The sequence below is a fragment of the Pyxicephalus adspersus genome, chromosome 3, assembly GCF_032062135.1.
Source record: "Pyxicephalus adspersus chromosome 3, UCB_Pads_2.0, whole genome shotgun sequence".
NCBI lineage: Eukaryota > Metazoa > Chordata > Amphibia > Anura > Pyxicephalidae > Pyxicephalus > Pyxicephalus adspersus.
Genome location: NC_092860.1, coordinates 84,848,707 through 84,873,746, shown reverse-complemented (window position 1 = coordinate 84,873,746; position 25,040 = coordinate 84,848,707). Strand labels below are relative to the sequence as shown.

At 34.8% G+C, this 25,040-nt stretch overlaps 1 protein-coding gene across 1 annotated transcript; it reads left to right on the top strand.

Annotated features, from left to right (window-relative positions):
* The first annotated feature begins 7,989 nt into the window (after window positions 1-7,989).
* LOC140326704 (proepiregulin-like) lies at window positions 7,990-24,519 on the top strand. The gene is made up of 5 exons (XM_072405551.1): window positions 7,990-8,211; window positions 18,214-18,303; window positions 18,721-18,844; window positions 19,738-19,884; window positions 20,885-24,519. The coding sequence occupies exons 1-5, from the start codon at window positions 8,169-8,171 to the stop codon at window positions 20,949-20,951; spliced, it is 471 nt and encodes a 156-aa protein (XP_072261652.1). The 5' UTR covers window positions 7,990-8,168; the 3' UTR covers window positions 20,952-24,519.
* The last annotated feature ends 521 nt before the right edge of the window (window positions 24,520-25,040 follow it).

Below are 25,040 nucleotides of genomic sequence, written 5' to 3'. Positions count from 1 at the left end.
AAATTAAACATAGCTCTAGATAGCAGAATAAGTGCAGTAGGAACTCTACAAGGGTTCTGACCTTTATCAATTTAAAACAAAATACTTAAAACTCCACTTCAGCTTTTTTTCTGGGGCTTTTACCCTAATGGATTTTTTTTTACTTTACTTGTGGGTGGAGAGGAAATTACATTCAGTGTCCTAGGTACAGGGGTTCAAACCATGTTAAAAAAAATGGCTTAAGATCCACTTTCCAAATCACGTGAAATCCCATTTTGCTGTATGAGTAGGTGTTGTGATGAGAAAGCAATTACACAACATTTGTATATTCTGATGTTTGACATTTTAATAACACAAAACCACATAAACAAGCACCACAGCTGCAGAGGAGCACCACAGAATCTGCTTGCTGAATTGATGACATGAGCATTTCCGCCTTAATATGTTTACATTCTGCACACAGTTATGCCTATGAAATGACAACAAAAACATCCTGGCATGACATCACATCTCATGAAAATGAATATGCCATTACTTCTTACTATCAGATAGCGATAATAGTAAATGATTTTTTTTTGGAAATGTAACCTTTTGCATCATGATAACTGCATTTTTCACTGAAAAAACAATCCATTATTCTGAAATGTAATATGTGCCAAAAGAAGGCCAAATGATTGACTGCTACTACTTGAACACCTAAATGTAGTTGCCAGGCAAACAGCTAAATACACAATAAATTTTGCATAGACTTATGTACCTGGGAACAAATTTGTAACTGTTCAGTAGTCTTGTGATACACAACCTCTTACCAGACAGCACTGCCAAGTCATGACCCCTTTTTTATTTTTGTTGGTATTTAACAGCACAAAATGGTCTTTAACAATCCCACAGCCTATGATTTGCCAATGACTGATAAGCTACATTCTGATGGGATCTTTGGTCTGCTCATGTGTGCACATTCAAACAATCCACTTGGCTCCAACTAGCATGGAGTGCTGACTTTCCCTGAGCTTTTAAAATTCTGTGCAGGGAAATACAGCAGGATGATATTGAATCAGAATAAGGCCTTACACTTTTTTATGTATACATAAACACAATAAGAATTGGTTTAAAATTGTCTTGGGATCAAGCAATCACACGCAGTTCCTATTGATTGTTACCTTGCCACCCGCTCGCCCACTTGCAGAACAAAGCTGTTTTTTTATAGAATCAGCATCTTCAAATTTGACCTCTGTAATGAGCAGCACCTTTCATTGCTGCCTCCATTTATTGTCTATGGGGCTTCTATGGGTAGAAAGTACTTGTAACACCTTAAATGAATAACCTGGCACAGTGGGAAGGGGCTTCGTCTTGTTGAAAAAAGACATTAACAAGGTCACTCTTCACCTTAAGTTGTGGCACAGCAAACTCCTGCAGCATCTCCAGGTAATTTTTTTCCTGTAACGATGGTCCTGTTAGCTTTTGTTGATCCTGTTTTGAGAAACTTGCCATGGATATCGAAAATTGTGTTATGCATTGGGGAAGTGTGACGACCGTAAAGCTTCTAAACTGACGATGAACTGCAGTCAGGGACTGAAAAACTTCTTGCCAAGCGGCAATTTTGCAATGCTGCTCCAAGGTCAGTTGGCAAGCTGTGGTTAAGGGAATGATACACTTACAGAAACTACAAAGCCTAAGTTGTCATATGCTGATGGCTCAAGTCTCTCGGAATGATACCTGGAACAAAATAGAAAAAAGGAAGTGTATATATATATATATATATATATATATATATATAGTTAATGTATTTAAATGCATAAACCATAAAACCAAAAAAATAATGAATAAACTGGCTATTGTTATATATTGCTTTAATATCAAGCCTTGTATCAAATAAGTTATTGACCTCTGTACACTATTTATTTTAAATCTCCCCTTTTGATTGACATCTCCAGTAACTTTATTATTAAATATTTCCACTTTTCGTATCAGATCTGTTGAAGCAGATGTTTGAAGCAAGAACATGTTGCTTGCTGTTTGCAGTCAAGCCAGCTGGTGGAAGCATTGTGTTTGATGAGCTCCAGCTGTGACAATTCCTATGTAAAGACTGGGATTTCCAGGATGTCATACACACAAGACCATGAGGAAATACTATTTAAGTAGCAATGAAAACTGCATCACTCGTTTGGCAATCTCCTTCATAACTAATTGCTAATTATACAGAGCATCTTGCTTAAATCCTTGTGAATGACTACACAGCACTACATTAGGACAATTGCCATGATTGTTATAGATAGTAAAATATACTATCAATCAAAGTCTCTTAGCACCAATACACATGGGCAGTGATTTTTGATTGCATCTGAAGTTGATCTGAAGTAAAATATACTTTGCTTGATTTTTACCAAAAGATTTTTTTGGAATTTTGGCTGGTTGTGAAGTAATTGACTCTGTAGTATATCTTGACCAAAAGTACATGAATATGAGTTCTATGTTTTTTGCTTTCACATTATAATATTTTGTATTTTTATTGTATTGAATTTAGTCACTAGGGAGCTGGGCCAAGCAAGGGGTGAACATAGGGACATCAGAAAGGACATCAAAGATGATCCAAATTAGATGTTTTTCATAGGCCGTCCATGAAACGACAGTTGGTGACACTGCTGTGGAATGCACATTTCTGTTCCAGTGTTTTCCTACACTTGCCTTTACATGCGCAAGGTGTGAAGTCTTTCCACAGACAATATTTGAAAAACACAATCATATACTTTATTGTCCCCAATACAACAAGCTTATAAATAATAGTCCTCATTACAAATGAAATTATTCAAACAATTTTCAAAACCTAAAGTGACAACCTAAATTAAAAAAAAATCTTCTATTGCTTTGTAATTGTAGGGCTATTTAGAATAATATGTAACCATTTTGCCCTAGTTTTTGAAACTGGTAAGACTAATATATAGTGTGGTGGATCACCTAAATAAACACCTAAAATATATTTTACTGTAAATGACCAGCCAGCTTTACTTGTATCTAAGGTATGGAATATATAAGAAGGCAATGCCAAAAGTACATTTTTATCTAATGTTTGCTTTTTGTTTCACATTTTTTCATATTCAGCTACCTTTGGACACTTGTGTAAAACTTCAGTATTAGAACTCGGAGAAAGGTAACCATGAAGAGTCACAAGATTCCCTTGTGATCTGATAATACATAACTATTCCTGTTTTCCTTCATGTTCTTGATTCAGAGACTGTACAGTTCAAAGGAAACTCTACATATGGATACACTAAATATAATATCGGAAAAATCAGGGACACTTGTTCTTATCACAGATAAGAATTCTGTTCTCTTTGGAAAGGTTGCATCTTATCTCCAAGTTCATCTCCAGGGCAGGAAGTTAGGCGAGTTCTTCCAAAGCAAAACACAGGCAGCAAAAATCTGATTTAACTGTCTACCTACTTCCCATTCTCATGTGCCAAGAGTGCACCTTATTAACCTGTATTTTGTGGGCAACCATAACATTCTTTGGCGGGGAAATGTAACACTCTTTCGAGGGTGAACATAGTAGTCGTTGAGCCAAATTGTATTTACTAAATAGAGATGGTTGAACATAAAAGTTAAATGAAATGGCTGAATGTACTTGAAAATACTTAAAAGCAATAAGTAGACATTGACAAGCATACTGAAAATTGCACCATAAAGGGGTGTATTTTGAAAGCAGTGTATCTGATATTTACTGAAACATTCTCTGGTGGAGAATGTTCCAGGTCAATATGTTTTAATGTCAGTAATAGATTATCCACCTGAGAATGTTTCAGTGATTTTCAGATGCATTGCTTTATAAATAGACCCCAAAATGTTATGTCACTATAAATGCCTAATTTCTACAATTTGCATTAACTTTATATGTGCTAATATGCTTGTAGAGTAAATCAAAGCTGCCAGTGAAAAGAAAATGCTGTTTATGTTATATAGAGCAGGTGGGAAGTGAGTTTGAATATTTGTTACAAATAAAATTTGCATTGCATAGTTACTAAGGTACAGCGGGGGCACTGCTATTGGCTAGTAGTTTTTAAAATTGCCATTACCCAATTCAAAATGTTGCATAATGCGATAAACAAGCACTTGCGTTGATAGAATCACTATACAAATTGTTTATAAATATGTTCCATAGTGTGATGTAGTGCGTTCCTTATTTGATAGTCATACTGTACCACAAAATAACAAATTTATTATTGAAGATTACCTCTATATTCATATCAGCAGTCCCCTTATCAATTATTATTATACAGTATACCACACCTCTTAGATTGTAAGCTCTTCTGGGCAGGACCCTCTCTTTCACCTGTGTCATTATTTGTATCAGTCTGTCATTTGCAATCCCTATATAATGTACAGCGCTGCGTAATATGTTGGCGCTTTATAAATACAGTTTAATATTAGTAATAATGTTAATATTTTGAACACTATCCTCGGAACATCCATGTGAACAATATTTGGGTTAATAATTTGGGTTAATATGACCCACTTTTCTTAGCTAAAACAATTTGCAGTCACACAATGCATTAACCCACAGACTATTTGTTTCTTTGAACTGAAGTCCTGCGTTTTCTCATTCACCTATCCATTATCTTCTGCTTTACAGAGTTTGGGGTTTGCAAAAAGACTTCCAATTTATTCAGTTTATTTCAATGTTGCATCACTGCTACAATATTGTCTAGACACCATTTAGCTGTTCTTTTTTTTACAATCCTGGCTTTACATCACTTTTGCTTCAGTTCCATTACTTTTCACTCCCCTTTCCCTAGTACTGGATTGGCCATTTTACCTTTTTGGGCATTCTATTTTATGATAAAACTCCTGCAGACTACTGTATCTATTGTGTCTGACAAATGGACAATATTTATATTGTAGATTATGGAGTAATGGTTCCCGGTTTTGCCTTGTGTTTTTTTTTTAAGTTTTAAGTTTAGCTTCCGATCTAAACATTTTTTCATAAATACTTATACTTTATTTTGTTTTATTTTGTTTTGAAGAACGTTATATGCCAGCTTTGGACCATCCATAAACTGTTTTAAATTTTTTTAGACATTTCCCAATGCATTGTTTTTCCAGTTTTGTTATCTCTTTTTTCTGTCTCTAATAATCTGTCATCTGTGAAATTTACTTAGCTAGGAATTTTTATTACTTAAATCTAGAGCTTTCACAGACTGATTCTATAGAGTCCCGGTACAAGGAACTAAAAAAGTAAAAGTGACACCTTTTCACCCAGTTCTGGAGAATTTGTTATCAGGGTTTGGCTTCAACATGCTTCAACATCCTTCAGTGTTAACATTAGCTCTTTATTGCATAATATCATCATACATAGCTTGTAACTACTGAGAGCAATCCTCGAGAACCTCAATTTTGTAACCATGCACATTTTTTACACGTGTTAAGATATATATCTATACACAAAAAAGTACAAACATCACGTTTATTGCAGGTTATTAGTCCTTTTTTTCTGCAAGTACAGTAACGTAAAAACTTATTATGGGAAACTTCTGATGGCTTTTTCTATTCTTTGTTGACTACCATGATATGTTGGTAACACACAGAAGACTTATCAGGTTATAAAACAGACCAGAACATGAAGATATCTTGGCAAAGAGTGATACAAAAAAGACAGACTTAAGCTGCGTACACACTTGCAATTTTTGTCGTTGGAAAGGATCTTTCACGATCCTTTCCAACGACAAGGGGCTGCAAGATGCATGAACGATGCTGTACATACAGCACCGTTCATGCTCTATGGAGAGGGGAGGGGGGAGAGCGACGGAGCGGCACCCCGCTGCGCGCTTTCCCCTTCCCTTTCATTACGATCGGCTGTCGTCCATCGTCCGTGGATCCGGCAGGTCGGTCGTCCGGACGATGGACGACACCAACTGTACACACGGAAGATTTTCGCCCGATAATTGGCCGATGCCGATTATCGGGCGATAAAAATCTGCCGTGTGTACGTAGCTTAAGACAAAAGAACACAGCGGGGAGTCCTTGGTACAGGTAGTATACAGAAAGATGAAAAAAAGGACATAGTACAAACTGATAAAACTAGGTTATGCCATTAAAGTGATTAGGTGATGGAGGAATATAGATATATACTGCTTTTGTGCAAGCTAGAAAAGAAACAAGTCTAAAGGTGTTAGAAGTAAACCAAACTGGAACAGAATGGGGAAACTCAAAACATGATTAGGTTTATGAACTGATTAGGACTAGAAAGGAAGACAAATTTGTTTTAAGAAAAAAATATAAATACTTGTTAGGAAGTTTCGATAGACACAGCATCCCCTGCATCATAGACTTGACAACTTTTGTCTTGTTAGGCAAACTGATGTAGTTGGCCCTTTCATGGTAGAGACAACATTTTGTGGGGAAAAAAAAAGCATACCATACCGTACCAATTTGATTGGTGGGCATGGTAAAAGATGGGTGTTCATGAGGGACATGGTTTATTATAGAACATCTTCTTCCTGCATGAGCTACATTTGTGGTATTTGGTCATTTCAGATCTCTGAGAGGCAATAATAACTGGTGGTGGAAGACTACTTTGATTACAGGTCTGAACAGGGAGCAGATAGCTATATAGCACCCAGCATGCGTCATAGACTGCAGATGCCACTGTAAATGATATCTGAATACAAGTATATAGAAATTGAGGTGCAGCAGTACGAAATATCTAATAGGTAGTGGCCCAGGTGGCAAATGCCCCTCTGATCACCAGTCCAGTCCTTCACTGCCATGCAATCAAAATGTCCACAACAAGCGAATATGTAACATCTCATTGGTGTGGATAAATGATACTTAAGTAACTTATAAAGGTATAACAAACAAGTTTATGGATACTCTTTACAGATTAAAGTTAGAGTTTTGTTTTATTAAAGCTGCTTTAGTGATAGTGTGTGTCAGTGTGATGTAGTAACAAGGTATCTTCTATATAGATGTGACTTAGGTGAACCACTTCTTTGACTCTTCTTACTGAGGGGTAGGTTTGATGAGCCATTCTCTGTCAGATCACAATGGAACCTTTGGATTCCTCTTGTGGCTAATATTGGTTTCTTGAGCTTTTGCTGATTGACCTGATGGTGCCTGCATAATTTCAAGTTCAACGGGTGACACCAGGGAACTTTTAGACTAACGCTCTAATTATTTACTAATTATCATTATTTACTCATTATCACAGTAATGTGGTCATTATTCCTATCAATAATTCTTTCAAGGCTTCCCTGAGTCCTGAAATTTATTTTAAGGGTAAGAAGGTACATAAAGGCAATATTAGACCCTCCATTCCAAGCATATGCCAATCTGAGTTCAATTAAACTCCAAACCTGTAAATGCCTATATACATTATATATTAATGTCGAGTTGTGCAAAGGGTCATCTAATGATCTTTGATAAATTAGCTTTTTCTTATAGTCTAACATTCACAACAAGTTCATAGCTACAGTTCACATATTAAGATGATGCTAGGAGCATCTCCAAAACACACAGATGTGCATTCTTATATAATGCGTGTACTAAGTGTAATATAATTCCCTTCCTAGAAAGTTCCCAACTAACAATTGTTTAATGTATGTGGTCATCTGTAACAACTTGACATATACAGTAAATGATTGCTTGAACAATCAGTAGGAACAAACTATATGAATGTAGCTGGGTAGAAAATAGTTAATAAAGCCAGTAACATGGGTGAGTCTTTTATTCTAAGACTGGGTGTGAGGAGTGAAAGAAAAAAAGGATAAGGAAGTAGAGTAGAAACATCTTTCTCAGTACCTGCAACCACCCACCACCCTGTCAAAATTTTTTGGCTCTCAGCAAAACATGTAAAATTAAGTAGTTCATTCCAAAGCGTAGAAAACTTCCGCTGGTGGGCTGAAAAGTCAAAAAGAAAAAAATCTCCTCCCTCAGTGTGCGTCTGCACTTGGAACTGGAGCCAAACCAGTTATGTAGCAGGACTGGTTGTATAAATGACGCTGTGGCTCAGAGGTCACAGCACAACTGAGAGTAGCATTCCTTAGTGAGAGGGAAACTTGCCTGAACACTGAGTCTGATTAGTCATTCCTCTGAGCTTTGGAGTACTGCCTCATCCATAGGCTCTCCTAACTCCTTTAAGGGCCAGCCAAGAACAGACTGACTCAAGGGCTCCTAGCTTCTTCCCATCAGCTGACAGCATGGATTGTTTCAGGAGGATATCCAGTGTCATCATTTTCCTTAGTAAGTATAAAAATTACATTGCACCTGACGGCTCAGAAATGCAGGCTTTAATCCATTCTTCATTTGTGTATATTCATATTGTAGAATGCCACCATACCTGGTGAGCACCGTTAATTAGAAACCAATTTTTATTGCTTAATTTATATGTGACTGTTTATATGCTAACTTATATACATATAATTTTATATACTTAAAATAATATATACTAATGTGAAATCCACAAAAATGCTAAAAATTCTAAAAATTAAAGGGGAGACTTAATTGTCTTATAAAATAAAATACTTGATTGTCTTAATAAATGAAATCAAATATGGAGAAAGTAATATTTGCAATAATTTTTTAGCATATTTATATAATTGAAGTGACTATTTATTTATAGCACTTATATATGAACGGTAGTATCACTATTATGTAGACTATGTAGAATTACTACCGGTATGTTGAAATGTATGCACAATGTGTGTAATGTGTAATGTGTGAAATAGAAAAAGCTACACAGGTTTTCAGTCCAGTAGTGTGTACTGTTTTTGTTCATGGTTGTCATTATATCACCAATGCTGTTACTAAAAATACTCAGCAATACATGCTTACACTATACAATTATATATGTATCTATGTACCTATCTGTAAACATGTACTGAGAGAACTATGAAGGTTGTCATTCCTAACATATCATTCTTTAATGTTAGTTGTCATTAAACAAGTACAAGTGAGTAATACTGGCCACATACTTTTACTGAGCCAGCAACTGAAGCCAGAGACAACTAGGAAATCATTCTTTTCAGCTGGTCAATAAATGTAGCATTCATGTTATTACCAGGTTTCCTTTCATATAAAAATGTTCGGAAAAAATGGTGAAAAAAGTTCGTTTACGCTGACATTTCTAGCCTACAAATTAAGTCTAGTCAATTGCATAATCTTAGTGCAATTTTTGTGCTTTTCTTGATTACATATCCTTCAATGTTTTACCTTGCCAAGAGAATGCTTATTTAAAGAAAAGCTGACGTCAACCATCCAATAATGTAGAAAGTAAAAATTATATATTTTACATTTCCTGGCATGTGATTTGGTACTCTTTGCAAATTAGGTTTTCACTACATTCACACCCAATTCCCTTACAAAGTGATGATTCACATTTCCAGGTGAATACCCTAAACTCCTTTGGGGAATCAACCCCAAGGTGAAGTTTTGCTAATTTTCACCAAAGAATCATACGTAAGTAAAATGTTTTTTGCTCATAACTAGATGTGAACTCCTCTTAACCATATTCCCTAGGCTACCTAGCTATCAGCTTCCTTATGCAAAGTCAGCCCTTTGGCACAATGCAAAGATATGTTGTTATAAGATAGGTCGCTATAACTTTTGGCGATAAATAGTTGCTTTTTAAGAGAGTTGCTATTCAACTTCTGTTCTGCAGTGACAGATGTGACATATTTTGTAAATGTTCCATTTAAAAGGAGAAAAAAATGATATCGGCATGGTATAGCAACAAAGTAAACTGGTTAGGTTGAAAAAGTTATATTGATTAGGTTAAAGCTTGAAAAAAACAAGCCAAAATGATAAATTGGTGTCATCTAAAGCCACCTGAAAATGTGCATGCGCAAAATCGTAATGTCCAATCAACTACAACTAAATATTTTCCAAGGCATGACAGTGCTTGACAAAATCTGTCAAGTCTTGCTTCCGGCACATTCTTATTCTGTGCATTCTTAACCTAGGTGTCATTTTTCTACATGTCTGGGATAAGCCTGTGATGTAGTTTTTAAAAGAATGGGTGCGGTATAAGGGGAAACATATTCCAATTTTTTTTTGATTGTAATGTTTTTTTTTACAAGACTTTCACATTTTTACTTGTATGCTTTTGCGTTAAATAAATTTAATTTGGACACAGATATATAAATGCACTTTCGACTAGTCATTTTTTTCATTAGGGAATGTGATCAGCTTCCCTGCTCAAAGAGTGCAAAGAAAAACTGATCATTATAGAGTTAGTTATTATTTTATGTAAGGTCAGATCTGACCACTGAGAATAAGAGAAGTTTTCAAGTACAATCATCCCTATTTAATGTACAGCGCTGTGTAATATGTTGGTGCTATATAAATCCTGTTAATTCCGTATTAATAATAATAATAAAAATAATAATTATGCATCACTACAAGCAAGACATGGATTCTACACATTGAATAAACAAATACAGCTATACTATATTTATATATATATATATATATATATATATATATATATATTTAAAGACTATGTTCCAAAATCAGGCTTTTAAAGTGTCAGTAAATGATTTTGGAGCAGCTGATTTAGTTGTGAAGCCTCTCAACTGGCCGCCAGTAAACCTTTTGCAGAATGAAGCAAAATTTTTGTACTTTAAATTTTTAAAAATGTTTATTTGCTTTAAATGTTTTATTTTACTTTCATGTTTATTTCACTAAATTGTTTACATAAAATCTTTTGTTTTTCAAACAAATATTAAGAGAATATAGCAGAAACTATTTTCTTTTGGACTGTCATGTTTTGAAACATCATACAAAGCAGAAAAAGAAACTTTAAGACCGTGGCAATATTGTGCCAAAACATTCTCATTGTAAGTCATTCTCAATGCAATTGTAGCCAGATAGAAATCTAAAGCTATGTACCGAAACTAGATTTCAGTACATAGCTACATAGTCTGTACAGTTGTCCCCCAACTTTGCTCATTGATCTATCCTGCTGAATCATGGAGCAACTGACTGTGGTTGTTTCCTATTCAGGAGGATACAGCAGGTTCCCTTTTCATAAAACATTAGTCATTTTGTGCTGTGATTTTACCTGTTACAAAAGGCAGCTTTCCAGCAAAAAAATATATATATTTCCAGATTATTCAGTTAACTGTTGCTATTTCTTGCATTACCTATATAGGTTCCTTCGAACAGAGAACTGAGATAGGGGTTCACCAATCTAAAGTATTTACAGCCTATAAATTTGTATTATTAAAAATGTCAGCCTTTAATAGCTATAGCATCAGTAAATGTGTCCAATGTTATTTAAACATTGCGTGTCCCTGAATTTACAGTCCTCATATATGTAATCAGCTATGTGAATTGCAGGTGGGTAATATCCAGGAGTGCCCTGTTTATCTCACATTCTTTAGTACAATAAACTAGAAGAATTGGAGCTAAGTTTCCAGCAACTGAATATGAACCTAAAATGCAGTGTGGGATGAAATAAAACTCTTTTTAAAATGGCGTGTAGGTGGTTTTGGTAGTGCCATCATAAACTAAGCCCTGCACATATTTGTTACCTATATCATCTTATGCTGGTCACTTAGGCTTCAAGAAATAACACATCAGCTAATGAGGATATATCGAAAAAGAAAAAGAAAAGGGTTAATACCAAAAAATGTCTGGGAACCTGAGTTAGCTTGATTACTAAACCTGGCTACATTTTTGGACACTGTCGTATTTAATTACCGGTTGCAAATTTCATCACTAACCAAACCCTTATTATGTATGATCTAGGGCAGTTTCTGTTTTCTTCGTTGATATCCTTGTTCACATACCAAAAGAAATCTCTATGATTGTCCCTGTAATTATCCTATTATTTGCCTTTTATAATTTTAGAACAAAATATCCCATGAGAATTCCAGTATCTGTTGTATATACCTGTTATTGGAAAGGGTATTGTATGTCTGGACACACATATACAAAACATCTTTTAGTCAATTATTATAGTAATATAACCAAATTAAAATTAATAAGAATATAAAATGTCATAAAACTAGTTTATAAAATAATTTAATGTTTTTTTTGTTAAAATGAAGATACTTAAAAATTGTAGAAACAATTTTAACATTTTAAAGAAGCAAGTGAAAAATAAAAAAATGTATGCAGCCTGTCAATAGCATTTTAGCTTTTATAAGTTCTCCAATAACTTAATTTTAGAAGCTATTGATCCTGCCTACAAATGAGTCATTTTCAAAGTCTATTTCAAAGTACAAGCCCAACTTAGATTACACTGTATGAATGGTGGCAATGCTGCTGTATGATTTCACTGCAGAACAAATAGTTCTGCTGCCAGCTGTACTGGTAATACAAATATGTTACAGTATGGACTTAGAAAACCAAAAACTCATGTGCTGGTGACCTACAGCAGTGTATATGTATTTTATTTTTGCCCATAGCCCCATTTTTTGGACTACTTTCCACTCTGCCCAGCACTGACGATATAAACTTACAGCCTTACTTGATCATTTATTTGTAGAACACTAGCTCGTGCCCTTCCATTTTTTGATGCCTAACTGCTTTTTTCTTTCATCATCCATGAGCTGTCCTCTGTTATCAATATCTCTCTTATCTGATTCTTTTACAGCCCCTGTGATGTTGACCTTACAAAAGTGACTGCTGCATAGTTTGTGAAGTTTTTGTTAAATTCAAGTATTAGTGGAGGTGTACAATTTTTTTTTTCATAAAGATGATTAAAAACAAAACCTGAACTGCAAGCTTGATAACAGAATTGCAAAAGGCTTTTCCAAGGACATGCAAAGCGTCTCCTAGTTTATCATTAACCTGACAATATACCATTTTTAGTTTTGACGTAAGAATTGAGTCACAAATAGAATGCAGCTTCATCACTTTCACCTTGGTGTGATCTACATAATGAGTAGCATATGCTCTTTATGAAAAACTACTAAAGTGTCTGAACCAAGAAAGTTTATTTCATAAGGAATATCTTTAAAAATATATTTCAATTAAAATGTTTCCCAATCATACTTGCTGATTCAGTTGGTCAATTCCTGAGGTTTTGTGCTTAGGAAAAAAGCAATGGAGATACCCACTGAATTTGTGAAAAGGAATAAAATGACTGGCTAATTGATGTGCATAGAAAGCAAACACTCGGCATGGTAAATATGGTCAATGACCATGTATTGGTGTATGCTGACATCAAACAATGGCTTGATGATGCTGGACGTTTACCTTTGCCTTAGAACAACAGTTAACAATAATGCGTGACAATGGCAATTTAAACATTTCTTTGATATTATGCTTATATGCAGGAAAACTTATACTACAGGGCAAAATTAGGATGATTTTAAGGGGGCAGTGGGCTTTTGATTGGGAACTCTTTTAAACATCCTGGACTTGATATTGTGCCACAAAATTGCGAAATTTTCCCATAAATTGGGAATGTTTAAATCAACAGTACACAATCAACAATGACACAAAACAAAGAAATAATACAAATACAAAGAATACTAAATTAAATAATATAAATTACCCAAAAGACACCCCCTCCAAACAAAACAGTAAATGTCTACACCTACATATGTAGTTCATTTTGCAAAGTTGAGAGTTTCTACTTTGTTAATTATTGCTCATCCCTACATCCCTTAAGCATCACTTCTCTAAATCACTGTAGTAATACATATGTAAACCACAGTAATAATAACTGTTGTTGTATACAAATGCATACATAGATGACAGATGAAGGAGACATTGTAGCAGTTCACTTGGAATGCAACCCACTTTGGTGAGAACAGTAAACTTTCTGCTATGTCATCATCATACTCTGTTTGTTCATATGGCCTTTTAAAAATGACAAAGAGGGACATCTATTCTAAGATTTGTCTTATCAGTGCTTTTCTATTGCACTGCTAATAACTGTAATCCTCTGCTATTGTAATCACATTCCACAAAACCACATAAGTGTTTGTTGTTCTGTTCTGAATGACATTCCATTAAGAAAAGCGTACAGTATTCTGCAGTGCTGGGAAGATGATGTAACAATGTGTAGTCACTGTTGTCACAGTGTAAGTCGTTTGCTACCCAGAAATGACAGCTGATTGATGCAATTAAATAATGTTAACTTTTTTATTCAACATAGTTATTTATGTCAGTTGCAAAAAAAAAATTAAAAAAATAAAATAGCAAGTATCAAAAGTAATAAAGAAAATTAAGGAGAACTGTAACTCTATTCTAGACTTCAGTAACTGCTGCAGCTAGGCTATTTTCTATCTTGTAAAGTTTAGAGGTAAGGTTTCCACACTATGGCTTCCAGCTTTGGTATCTCTTCTCTTGCTGCACTCTTCATCAAGGTGACATAGGTACACCAGTGATTAGTGATCCCATTCAAGATATTTACCAACTGAGAAGATGGTGAATGAGTAGCTATGAGAACTGAAATACTGGATTCAAGTCAACTGACTCTTTAAAGGAAACCTCTTTCCATTATGGTGTGGTAATATACACAGTAACTCATGTGATGTGTGCAATTCCTTTTCCAGCACTTGGCAGTGTCTAGGTAGTGATGGTAAGACTGGTCCAGTCTATCTAAAGCAGAAATGTTCTTCCTGGTGGACTTCTATAATGAGAGGGTAAATAGGACTTTTACATATCACCCCCAAAAACCTTGGCAGTGGATGAAGCCAGAGTGTAGGACCAGCACCAGGGTGATGTGGGTTGGTGGGATCCAGCAAACAACCACTGGCAGGTACTGTGCTCATGACAGTAATTGCTTCCTCCATCCATGAAAAACATTAGTGGCTGTAAAAACAAACTGCTTGTGTAAAAGCTATAGCTCAGCTTCCCTTTATGGTATATTGCTGCGAAAGGCTTAAATGTGTTGTAACATTTTTTTGTGATCAAAGCAAAGTCCAAACACTCAGTAAGCTTACAGATTCTTTTATAGTTATGAAGTGCTGTATGGTACAGTAGATAGTAAGAGTTATTTATGCCAGTATATGATAAACCAATGACAGTGACATCAGTGATCGATAGTGTGCTCAAGTCCGTATATGATAAGCTCATGTGCACAATATAGCAGTCATGTGATCTTTCAGGCTTTACAGACATATGGGAGTATGGGGTGGAGGTAAGCTCTAAGCTACATGTGACAGCTCCCAATTTCTCATTGTTGGAAGCTTTAAAGTGCTGACAGCTCAATATGGATGTAGAAAAAAAAGGGCTTGGTTCTTACTTTGATCTCACCTTTTACCTAGAATCGTGTTAAAATGATGACATGGTTCTTAATATAGTTAACGATTTGCGTAACTCTGTTCCTATTACCTGCTTTGAGCTTGTATTTAAACAATGTATTGGATACAATCATTGGAGATATTTGCAAACCAAGTTTTGGACCTACATGAAAATCTTTAATGTGCTGTAAAATTTATCTAATTTATTATGGATTTCTAAAAAATCATTTGCTATTAGATGGGGAATGTTTTTAATCCTAGACCAGCTCTATTTCAGGTTTTCTGGATCACCTGGACTTTGAAATGATAGCCTATGTCCTCCTGTCTTGGAGAGCTTTATTAAATCGGGCTCATTGTCCAATTTCCCTGCCTGTGCATAGGGACAGTTTTTCTTTAACAATTATCATTTATCTGTGAAGAAAACTTAACAACAGTTGAATATAATGTATGAAATTTTTTTTTATACATTGACAACAAATATGTATAATTCTACCCAACCATTACTCACAGTGCAATTTTAGACGTTGAAAAACAATATCCTATTTAACAAAATGTCCTACCTGTTCGTTTGCTTTCTTCAGGGAGTCAGGTGAGCCAAAGTTATTTGAAAAATGTATTTGTAGCTCAAGCAGGAATCACGTGTATTGGATGGCAGATCTATTGTCCATGGAAAGATTAACAGCATAAAGAAGGCAAAGGAAATTTTTGCCTTAAAGTTAATGCATAAACAAACTAATGCTAAACATCCTACAATGTAACTATGGAGAGTATGTTATTGGTTACAAAGCATGAAGCCAATATTTACCTGGGATAAACAGATCCGGTTATTACCTTACTAAGCATAGATAGCCTGCCGAATGGTTTCAGGTAACCTATTACCTGGTATTTGCTATTAATCCTGTTGACACTGCATGACAAAAAGGCTTCAGAGGCATGTGGGATTTATTGACCCCCATTATATGACAGAGAACTGTCCCTTCCACCAGGAGAGTCTGATATTTTGTAACTCACAGCTTTAGGCTTTCGTGCTACACCCGTTTAGTGTTGCCAACCCATCCCTTTAATTACTGACACATATGGATTATAGAGGTTATTTGGCTGAATAAATATAGATAAAGTATAAAGGGCTTATTAGGGCTGGAAGAATTCTTGTTAATTTTATCATTCTTTCCAGCACAGACAAAATGCACTAATGTGTATTAAAAAAAATCATGTTGTAAACACCTTCTCAATGCAAGTCAATTGAATAGTGTTATTGACAAAGAGGGATGGTTCTGGACAAAATGGGGCTCTGGGCAAGTATGCAGCGGGGTCTCAAATGCACAGCATTCCATCACCCTTTGCCCATGCCATTCTGGGCCATGAAGAAGATGGGGCCATGGGCAGTTGCCTCGTTTTCCATACCATAGAACCCAACTCCCTTAAAAACCATAAAATGCTAGAATTGGCATCTTTGTGGTAATTGCAGGCACCTGTGTTAGTCCTAAAATTAAATGTGGATTTTCTTGGATAGGTTCGGGCTATATCTAAGACCTTTATTTCTACTTAAGTAAGGATTAAGCCATGCCCTAGCTTGTCCCCAATCCTTGTCTTTTCTGGGGAGTAGAGGTTTAATCCCAATTTGACACCGTTTTGGTCCTATAAACATCCACAATTAAGGATCAATTGAACGTCACAGGGGTATCACATCTGCCTGTACATCAGCCCTGTAATTGTCTTAAAAATGAATTAAGATCAATTTTTATTTTACAGTTATCAGAAGTTGCTGTCATTCTCCAGTTTGTTAAAGATCATTACTCTGGAAAAATATGTAAATAATATATATATATATATATATATATATTATATATAAATAATATATAAATATAGGTATAAAAAGAAATGTTTAATGCTATTAGTAATAAATAATTTGAAAAAAAACATCACATAATTATCAATTTGCTTTAATATCCTAATAAAATTGCATTTTAATCAATCCTTCTCTTTTCAAGAAAGTTTACCATGTACAGTGTAGCTATGTTTGTTTTTCTGGCATGTGGGAGACGTTGTTACGCTAGTAGGCGTATTGAGGATGTGATTAGAGTAATACCACTCCCACATCCTATCACTAACTTTTCTGCAAGGGTAAATATTGAATTTGTCACACATCATAGTCTGACACCAAGTTTCCGACTTTACAGTCAAACTTACTTTACAAATAACTATGGAGTGTTTGACTGTTTATGAGATTGCACAGTACGCCACACAAGCTTGGTATTTTATTAATACTTTGTATTTTATTACGTTTTATTTTGACTTTTCTTATATTTTAACATTATTACATTTTAGTTAGTCTGTATTTAAATAATGTTGTCTAGTTGAAGTGTACCATTGGCTCTGTTCTGTCTGTTAGTTGGCAGGCCTTTGAAAATTTTGAAAACTGTTATTTAGTTAGTTTTTGACATTATTTCATATGTTTTCAATGGATGAACAAAGCAAGCAAGGCAGATTTTTCCCATAAAGAAAGGTCTCCCCCTCCTACTGCAGATGTGGTATTAAGTATTAGAACAGAGAGGACAAAAATGGGGAAGTAGGGTTGAATCTTTTATAGATACGCATATACGTATTGTTCCTGAATAACATCTGCAGGCAGAAAATTGAAAATACATACAAAATAGGAAAAATGTATTACAATTTTGAATATTATAAGGTAAACAAGAATTGAAAGCTGACTGTTACAAAAATCTATATAATCACATTCTGTAAACCAATGTTGTATATACACAACAGGTATGTAGAATGCTGAACATATAGTTACCTAATTAAACTATTGTGTTGTTGTCTGTTACAACCAATTTGGTGTTTTGTTTTTTTTAATGTATCGTGGTTTTAGAAATTATCTGGTTTTGGAAAGTACAAAGCTATAGGCCTAATCAAACTATTTTTTTCTGAATGTGATAATGCCATTAAATAAGTTTAATAGCTATGTTTGTCACATATATTGTACCATGATAATTATATGCTGCCATAAAAAAATGTTTCATAAATGTATTTTCTTTTATAGGTTTTCACATGCTACAGCTTATTAGTGCCACAACAGTTGGACCATTATGTAAACCCGGGGTGTCTGCAGAAAATTGTACAACTGCAATGGGTAAGAAAGGATTACGTCCTTAATAGCTTTAACTGTAAAATGACACAAGAAACATTTTCAGGTAACAATACATAAATATATATATATATATATATACACACAGTATATATAGATGCATATTTTTAAAACTGAACACCAGGTATTCAGCTAGTTACACAGCTAAATCCATACAGTAAATGGACAATGGACTGAAAGAGAGTAGTAATCAAATTCTTACATTGCTTGTATTACAAATAATGTTTACAATACATTAATAAATGTATTGCATTTTTTTTATCTGCCTAGAGTTTGACTTTGGAAATTACCAAATATTCCAAAATATAATATTGGCACTGGTCACAGTTATCCAACTAAAAACAACTGTTACTAAAACTGTATTTGCATGTTATTGATACTGTTCTTTTTATTTGTCATTAGTGAAAACAACTGAAAGTACACAAAAGCCAACGCTGAAGGTATCACCATGTTCGCCAGAAATGAGCAACTACTGTATTAATGGTCAGTGCTTGTACCATGAAGAAGCAGATGAACACTACTGTCAGTAAGTACATTTACCCAATAGGAGTGATTTTCTGAAAATGAAAAAAAATTATGTGCTGTGTTCATGGGATACACCCAGTGCAATTGGAAAGATCTTTTCCAACCATTTTTTCTTATTTTTTCAATAATCTAATCCCAATGGATGATTGACAGGTAGTCCCAGAGTTAAGGACATCTGATATATGGACGACTCCTAGATACAAATGGGGCTTCCCTGCTCGCTTGTGTGCAGGACGGAGGCTTGATGGGGGGAGAGGGTCGGTTTGCATGACTTGCAGAAGAAATACTTTTGCTTTTCTGTAACTCTTTATTGACCACGACAAACTCTGCAGTTGTTTCTTTTAGCATATCAAAGCACAGCTTGCTCCAGAAGTTAATGGATGTCTAGGCTCCATAAAGTTTATTTTTTTTTTTTGCTTTGTTTGTGATTTGTTTGTGATGCCTAATAATATGTTGAGACAAACATCTGTCCTAATTGCATTTATTAAAACAATGTACTTGTTCCGAATTACATACAAATTCAGCTTAAGAACAAACCTACAGTCCTTATCTTGTATGTGACCCGAGGACTACCTATACTTGAATACAAGTGTTATTTATATTTGCTGTAGTATTTGTATTGTTTGGATATAATTCACTTAAGATATACTGTAACGGGAAAGGACATTTATATAACTTTTCTTTAGTTTGTAATATGCACTCGTTAAGACTTTTGCTGAGGACCTAAAAGTTAATTACAAAGTGACTGATAGTGGGCGAGTTTCCAAAAAAAAAAAAAAATGCACATTCATTTCACTTCTAACATGATCTGTAGTGAAATAAAACATTTGTAATGATGTAGCTATATGGGTGAATAGAATTGAATTCATAATATTCACCTTCTTTGTTCTCCAGGTGCGAGAGAGGGTACCTAGGACTTCGCTGTGCTCACTCAGAACTTTCAACGCAACCTCCCAATGAGGAATATTTGGCACTAATCATCTTTTTAACATCCATGTTACTTATAGTAGCTGTCATGGCTGTATTCTTTGCACTTAAATGGTAAGTGGATTCAATATAAGTATTATTGTTTTTTTAATTTAATCAATTCTTAAAGTAGACTTGTATGGTTATATACTACAAAATGTTTGCTTTGCTAGGATATGAGGAGTACTATTATCAATAAAAAGTGGCACCTCATAATATAGATGTATTTAATGACATGGAAATGTAATTACCATGTTACATGAATTTCTGTTCAGACAACAGCACTGCAATGTACCTTAAAACCCAACTGGCTTGTGTGCAGATGGATGAAAGGGCCAGAAAATCAGTAGAAAGTAGAAGCTGTTGCATAATGAAAAGAGGAATACTGACACCAGCGTCCTAATAGACAAGCATGAATGTCCCTATAACTTATTTGGAGAGGATCAATGCCTGAGAGTATTGCTATAGCCTTTGCAGATCATGTGACTGTTATGGTCTTAGCAATAGTCATTTGAAATCAATTACTATGCTGCACTGTTTGAATTAGCTTCAACCTTGCTGTTCTTTAACTTAAAAACATCAAAGCTTATATGTAATGCCACTGCTACAGAACTGATTCTTTCTGTTCTAAAGGAGCTACAACAGCTAGTGTTGTAGTTGTTTTGCATCATTAATTGACTCAGTGACAAATGTCAGAGATCATGTATGTTTACCATGTAAAAAATTTGCCTACAAAATGCCATTGGGAATAAAAATCTTGGATTAAATGGGTTACACCAGTAGATGGCACTCATGTAAAGTGTGAAACAAATTTGCTATGAGACATGAGTTTCTTACACACTTTTTATGATGCCACATTGCCATCTACTGGTGACTAAAAATTATAATATGTGAGATTCCTCATTTTATAATTGGATCAGTTTATATTGAGTCTATACAGTACTTTTACTACAAATTCCTTCTCAGCCTCAGAAAAGCAGCAGCATAGTCTGTTGCACAGTAGAATCATCAAGAATGACCAGTGTTGTGTACTAAAGCACCACCTAAATATGTGTTTTTTTATTTTTCTCTTTAGGTACAAACTCAAGAAATCTGTCCAGTCCGTCCAAAAGTACAAGGAAGTGAATACACAACACATATAGAATCCTGACTTTCTATGAAGGTCAATAAGAAATGAGTGTTCCTGTAAGCAGCTGGTGCTGTCAATTACTTTGAAATCTAAACAATTCATTTCCAAGTTTTTGTATGTTCACTATTTATATATTTAGATTTATTTTGTGCACTGCGGGTCAACCATGACTGTTTTTATTATTTCTGTTAATATTATATGTATTATTTGTGACCACCTAATAATACATTTGTATGTAAATATTTTACAAAATTGACTAATTTTTTGTATATTGTTTTTTTTAATGGAATATTTATGTTCTTTTTTTTCTGTAAGTTATTTTTGTAAAGCTTAATTGCTGGAGTATGGGTGGCCACAAATGGATTATTGCTCCACTTTTTGAGCGTTGTCTATGAATTTTTGTTGTACTAAATGGTAAAGGAGCACTTCAAAAAACTAGAGGTGCTTGCTATTGCAGCAAGTAAATTCTGATGCTTTACTCTTACATGAGAAGAGGAAATTGGAGTAAAGAAAGTGTGATTCTCCTACACAAGTGTGGTCCTCCTTTCTCTTCAATTCACCATTTCCATAAGAAAGTATCAGGATGTGGTCCACATTTTTTCTCTACTATAAGTAGAGTATTGTGGGAAGACACATTAGTCATGAGTACTGTACACACTTTCCTGTGAAGAGGGGATGGGGAGGACAAGCAAGCAACACTCCCCCCTCCTATGGGAGGAAACAGAGGTCGCTTCCGGTTGGTCGTCCATCAATCGGCTGTGACAGATTGATAAATGATGTCGAAGGGAGTACTGAAAATGTAAATTTCGGGAGTACCAAAAATGTTGTTCCTTGGTCATACTATATGACTGCTAACTTATGTACCTCTAAAATTTTCTATACACTGGCAGAGTAAGGAACCTAAAAGAAAGAAAAATGTATAGGGCAATCTGAAGCACACAAAGGTATTCACAATGCTGATCAAATGTGATTGATCCAGTGTGTGGAAGCCAAAAGTAGTGTTCAATACATCAGATATTTGCTGACTTTGCATGTACCTGCATAACCAGATTAGGTATGATTTGATCTGCTTAAAAATATGTATACATATGGACATGTTTATGGATGTTAAACACATACAATAATTATATTAAAAAAACTGCTGCTTGTGAGGATATTAATTTATGTCAAGGCATGAATCCCCCATGTTGTAATCTGTTAGTGTGGGAGAAAATGTAATGAATGTACCGCCAGGCCTGGGAACAGAGGTTCTATGTTTGTCATATGGGATCACCATAGCACTTAGTTTTCCACCAATATTATTAGCATAATAATGAGTTCTTGGTTGATGCCTTTAAAGAACTAAAAATTGGGGAATCCTACTGACAACCAAGGAACTTGCTTATTTAACAGTGCCATCTTATACATTTATCTCACAGGTACCCTTAAATAAAAAAAACTGTAATATTTATAAAAGAAAAGTGTGTTTTTATTGGACCTGAATGTTGCGATATATTGAAAAATTTTAAAAAAAGCTATGTGTGGCTGAATGAGGCTATTTTTGATATTTAAATATGAAATCTGGGTTAAACCTATATTTTCCAAAGACGATAGTCATGTGGAATCTTGGTGCCATTTCTGTTCTTCCAGATCTGTGCAGTGATCCGAGTTTAAACAACCCATGTACTCTGCATCTGTGCAAGATTTTCTTGGTGTAAAGACTATTGCTGCTTCCTTTCCTTGTGCAGGGTGATTGGTCTCGTACCCACCCCCTGTAGGTTTCGGCTGGCATTCTATAGTGCCCCACTTATATCTCTGCTCTCTGCACAGGCTATATACAGCACAATGATGGTGTCACCTCTACTTTTACAAGGTAGTATAGGAGCTTTCAAAGGTAATGGGATGGAAGTCAATTGTGGTCATTGATAAACATATTTAAATAAAGTTTTTCTGCCCAGGTTTCAGTTTTATTCTGGATGACTACTGCTTTGGTTATCTGAAATAAACAAGGACCTCGTAATATAACTCCAAGCTGGGGCACATTATCAAATACTCTTTGCCCAGTAAGCAAAGTCCTAGTTGTATCTTGGTTACCCACTGTAAAAACAGTGATACTTTGCTATACACATGGCATCTGTTGTGTTCATTTTAATAAAACAATAATTTAAAGTTATCAAGGACTGACTCATTGTTTATTAGTTGACACTGTACTATTTAATAACTGTGTAAAATAAACTAGTTATAAAGATGTTTTATTCCATATATTAGCTTGAACTATGCACATTTTGCATATTTTATTATGTTTTTTGGAATGGAATGCTAACATTTCATGAAACACCAAGAATAAAATACACAGTATTTTGTTACAGTATCACCAAAGTGAACTTTTTACTACTTTTCAACTTCTATAAATATTGATTAGAAAGTATTAATTACTTTATTACACAGACTGTCATTATGCACATTATGTGATTGTGCTGCAGAATACGGCTACTTATTATAGCCTATGCCAAATAAGACGTCTACATAACAGCCAAGGGGATATTTTAATAAATATGTTAGGGAACGTTTTAAAATTTGTGCTACTCTTTCTCTAAGTGACGTTTCTCATTTTGGCATTGCCGAGACTGTATGGCAAACTCTATCAAACGTGGAATCAGATATTCCCTCAAACATCTTCCAGGAATGTTTGAGGGAATGTTAGAATTTCTGTTTTATAAATAGAGACCTTACTATTAATTAGGGTGCCCAATTAAGAATATTAAACCATTATATCATATTGAATTAGACATTCTTAGCATTCTTGGCATAACCAAAATGCTTTTTGCAATACAACTGATATAGACATGTTGCCAAAATCCTTGTAGTAATAGACAATAAAATCATTTAATGCAAGGGCTGTATAAACCATATACTAAACTGTTTCTATGCTGTTATCTGTATGGAGAAGGGAACTAGTTGCAAACATAATTCATAGCAATGCAACACAATAACCCCCAGGAACTTTTTCACATCTAATTGAGTTGATTGTGTTATCTGTACTAGGAAAAGCAACATTTAAAGCTAGCTGTGGCTCATGCCGGCATACCGTTTCTGTTATGTTACACAACTACAGGGAGCCTTGTCTCACCCTGCATACCCCCTTTAGTGGTATATCTTCCCTTGATTTCAATCCCTACCACTAGCAACCAAACCATATGATGGCCATATGACACTTTAGGAATGAAATATATGGTAGGACACAAAGTGAATGAATTTGTTTAACATTGAGACCTAATAACAATGCTACTTAGTTTTATACATGTTTTGGGTCTGCAGTATGAAAACAAAACAAAAATGTATTTGAATTGGTTTCTAAAATATGCTGCAAAGTGATTTATTTACATCATATACTGCAAACAACTCTCTGTCTTTGGTGTATGTAATTCAACAATATCAAAACAATGAACATGGTTGTTATTTGTGTTAATATAAACTTATGGTTGTGTCAGCATGTGGATAACTTGTACTATGAACTCATTTGTTATTGTAAAAAAAGTGAAACAATTTAAAGAGTAATGTATACAGTGATTTTTTTAATAAAATTTGTTTAAAAAAAAAAACTTTTATAATCATGGCTTTTGTATGCACTATATCTTGAATGACAAAATTAGTTGATTTTCACCCACTGTTTAGAGTAGCCATTCTTAACCAGGGTTCCTCCTGAGGTTGCTAGAGGTTCCTCGAATTGTGGCTGGTTTGACCTCCAATTTGAGAATACCTGCAGAGTTTTGGGACAGACACTATAATTTTTAAACAGTATTTATATAGCGCCAACATATTACACAGCGCTGTACATTAAATAGGGGTTGCAAATGACAGACAGACACAGACAATAATACAGGAGGGGTAGAGAACCCTATTCATAAAAGTTTACAATTTAAGAGGTGGGGGATTTAGCACACAATAGGAGGGAGGATATGGAATAGCGAGTGGTGAGGGTTTTTAGAGACAGAAGAAGATGGATAGGCAAGTTTGAAAAGATGGGTTTTAGGAGCTCTTTTAAATGTTCAGAAAGTAGGAGCAAACCGAATAGGATGAGGAAGAGAGTTCCAGGGAGTGGGGGCAGCCCCAGAAAAGTCTT

What these genes read in the sequence shown, in the direction of transcription:
- LOC140326704 (XM_072405551.1), top strand. Translation starts at nt 8,169, where the DNA reads ATGGATTGTTTCAGGAGGATATCCAGTGTCATCATTTTCCTTA. An exon ending in AAATTGTACAACTGCAATGG is followed by an intron (nt 18,304 to 18,720) that starts GTAAGAAAGGAT and finishes ATTTGTCATTAG; the next exon opens with TGAAAACAACTGAAAGTACA. An exon ending in GTATTCTTTGCACTTAAATG is followed by an intron (nt 19,885 to 20,884) that starts GTAAGTGGATTC and finishes TTTTCTCTTTAG; the next exon opens with GTACAAACTCAAGAAATCTG.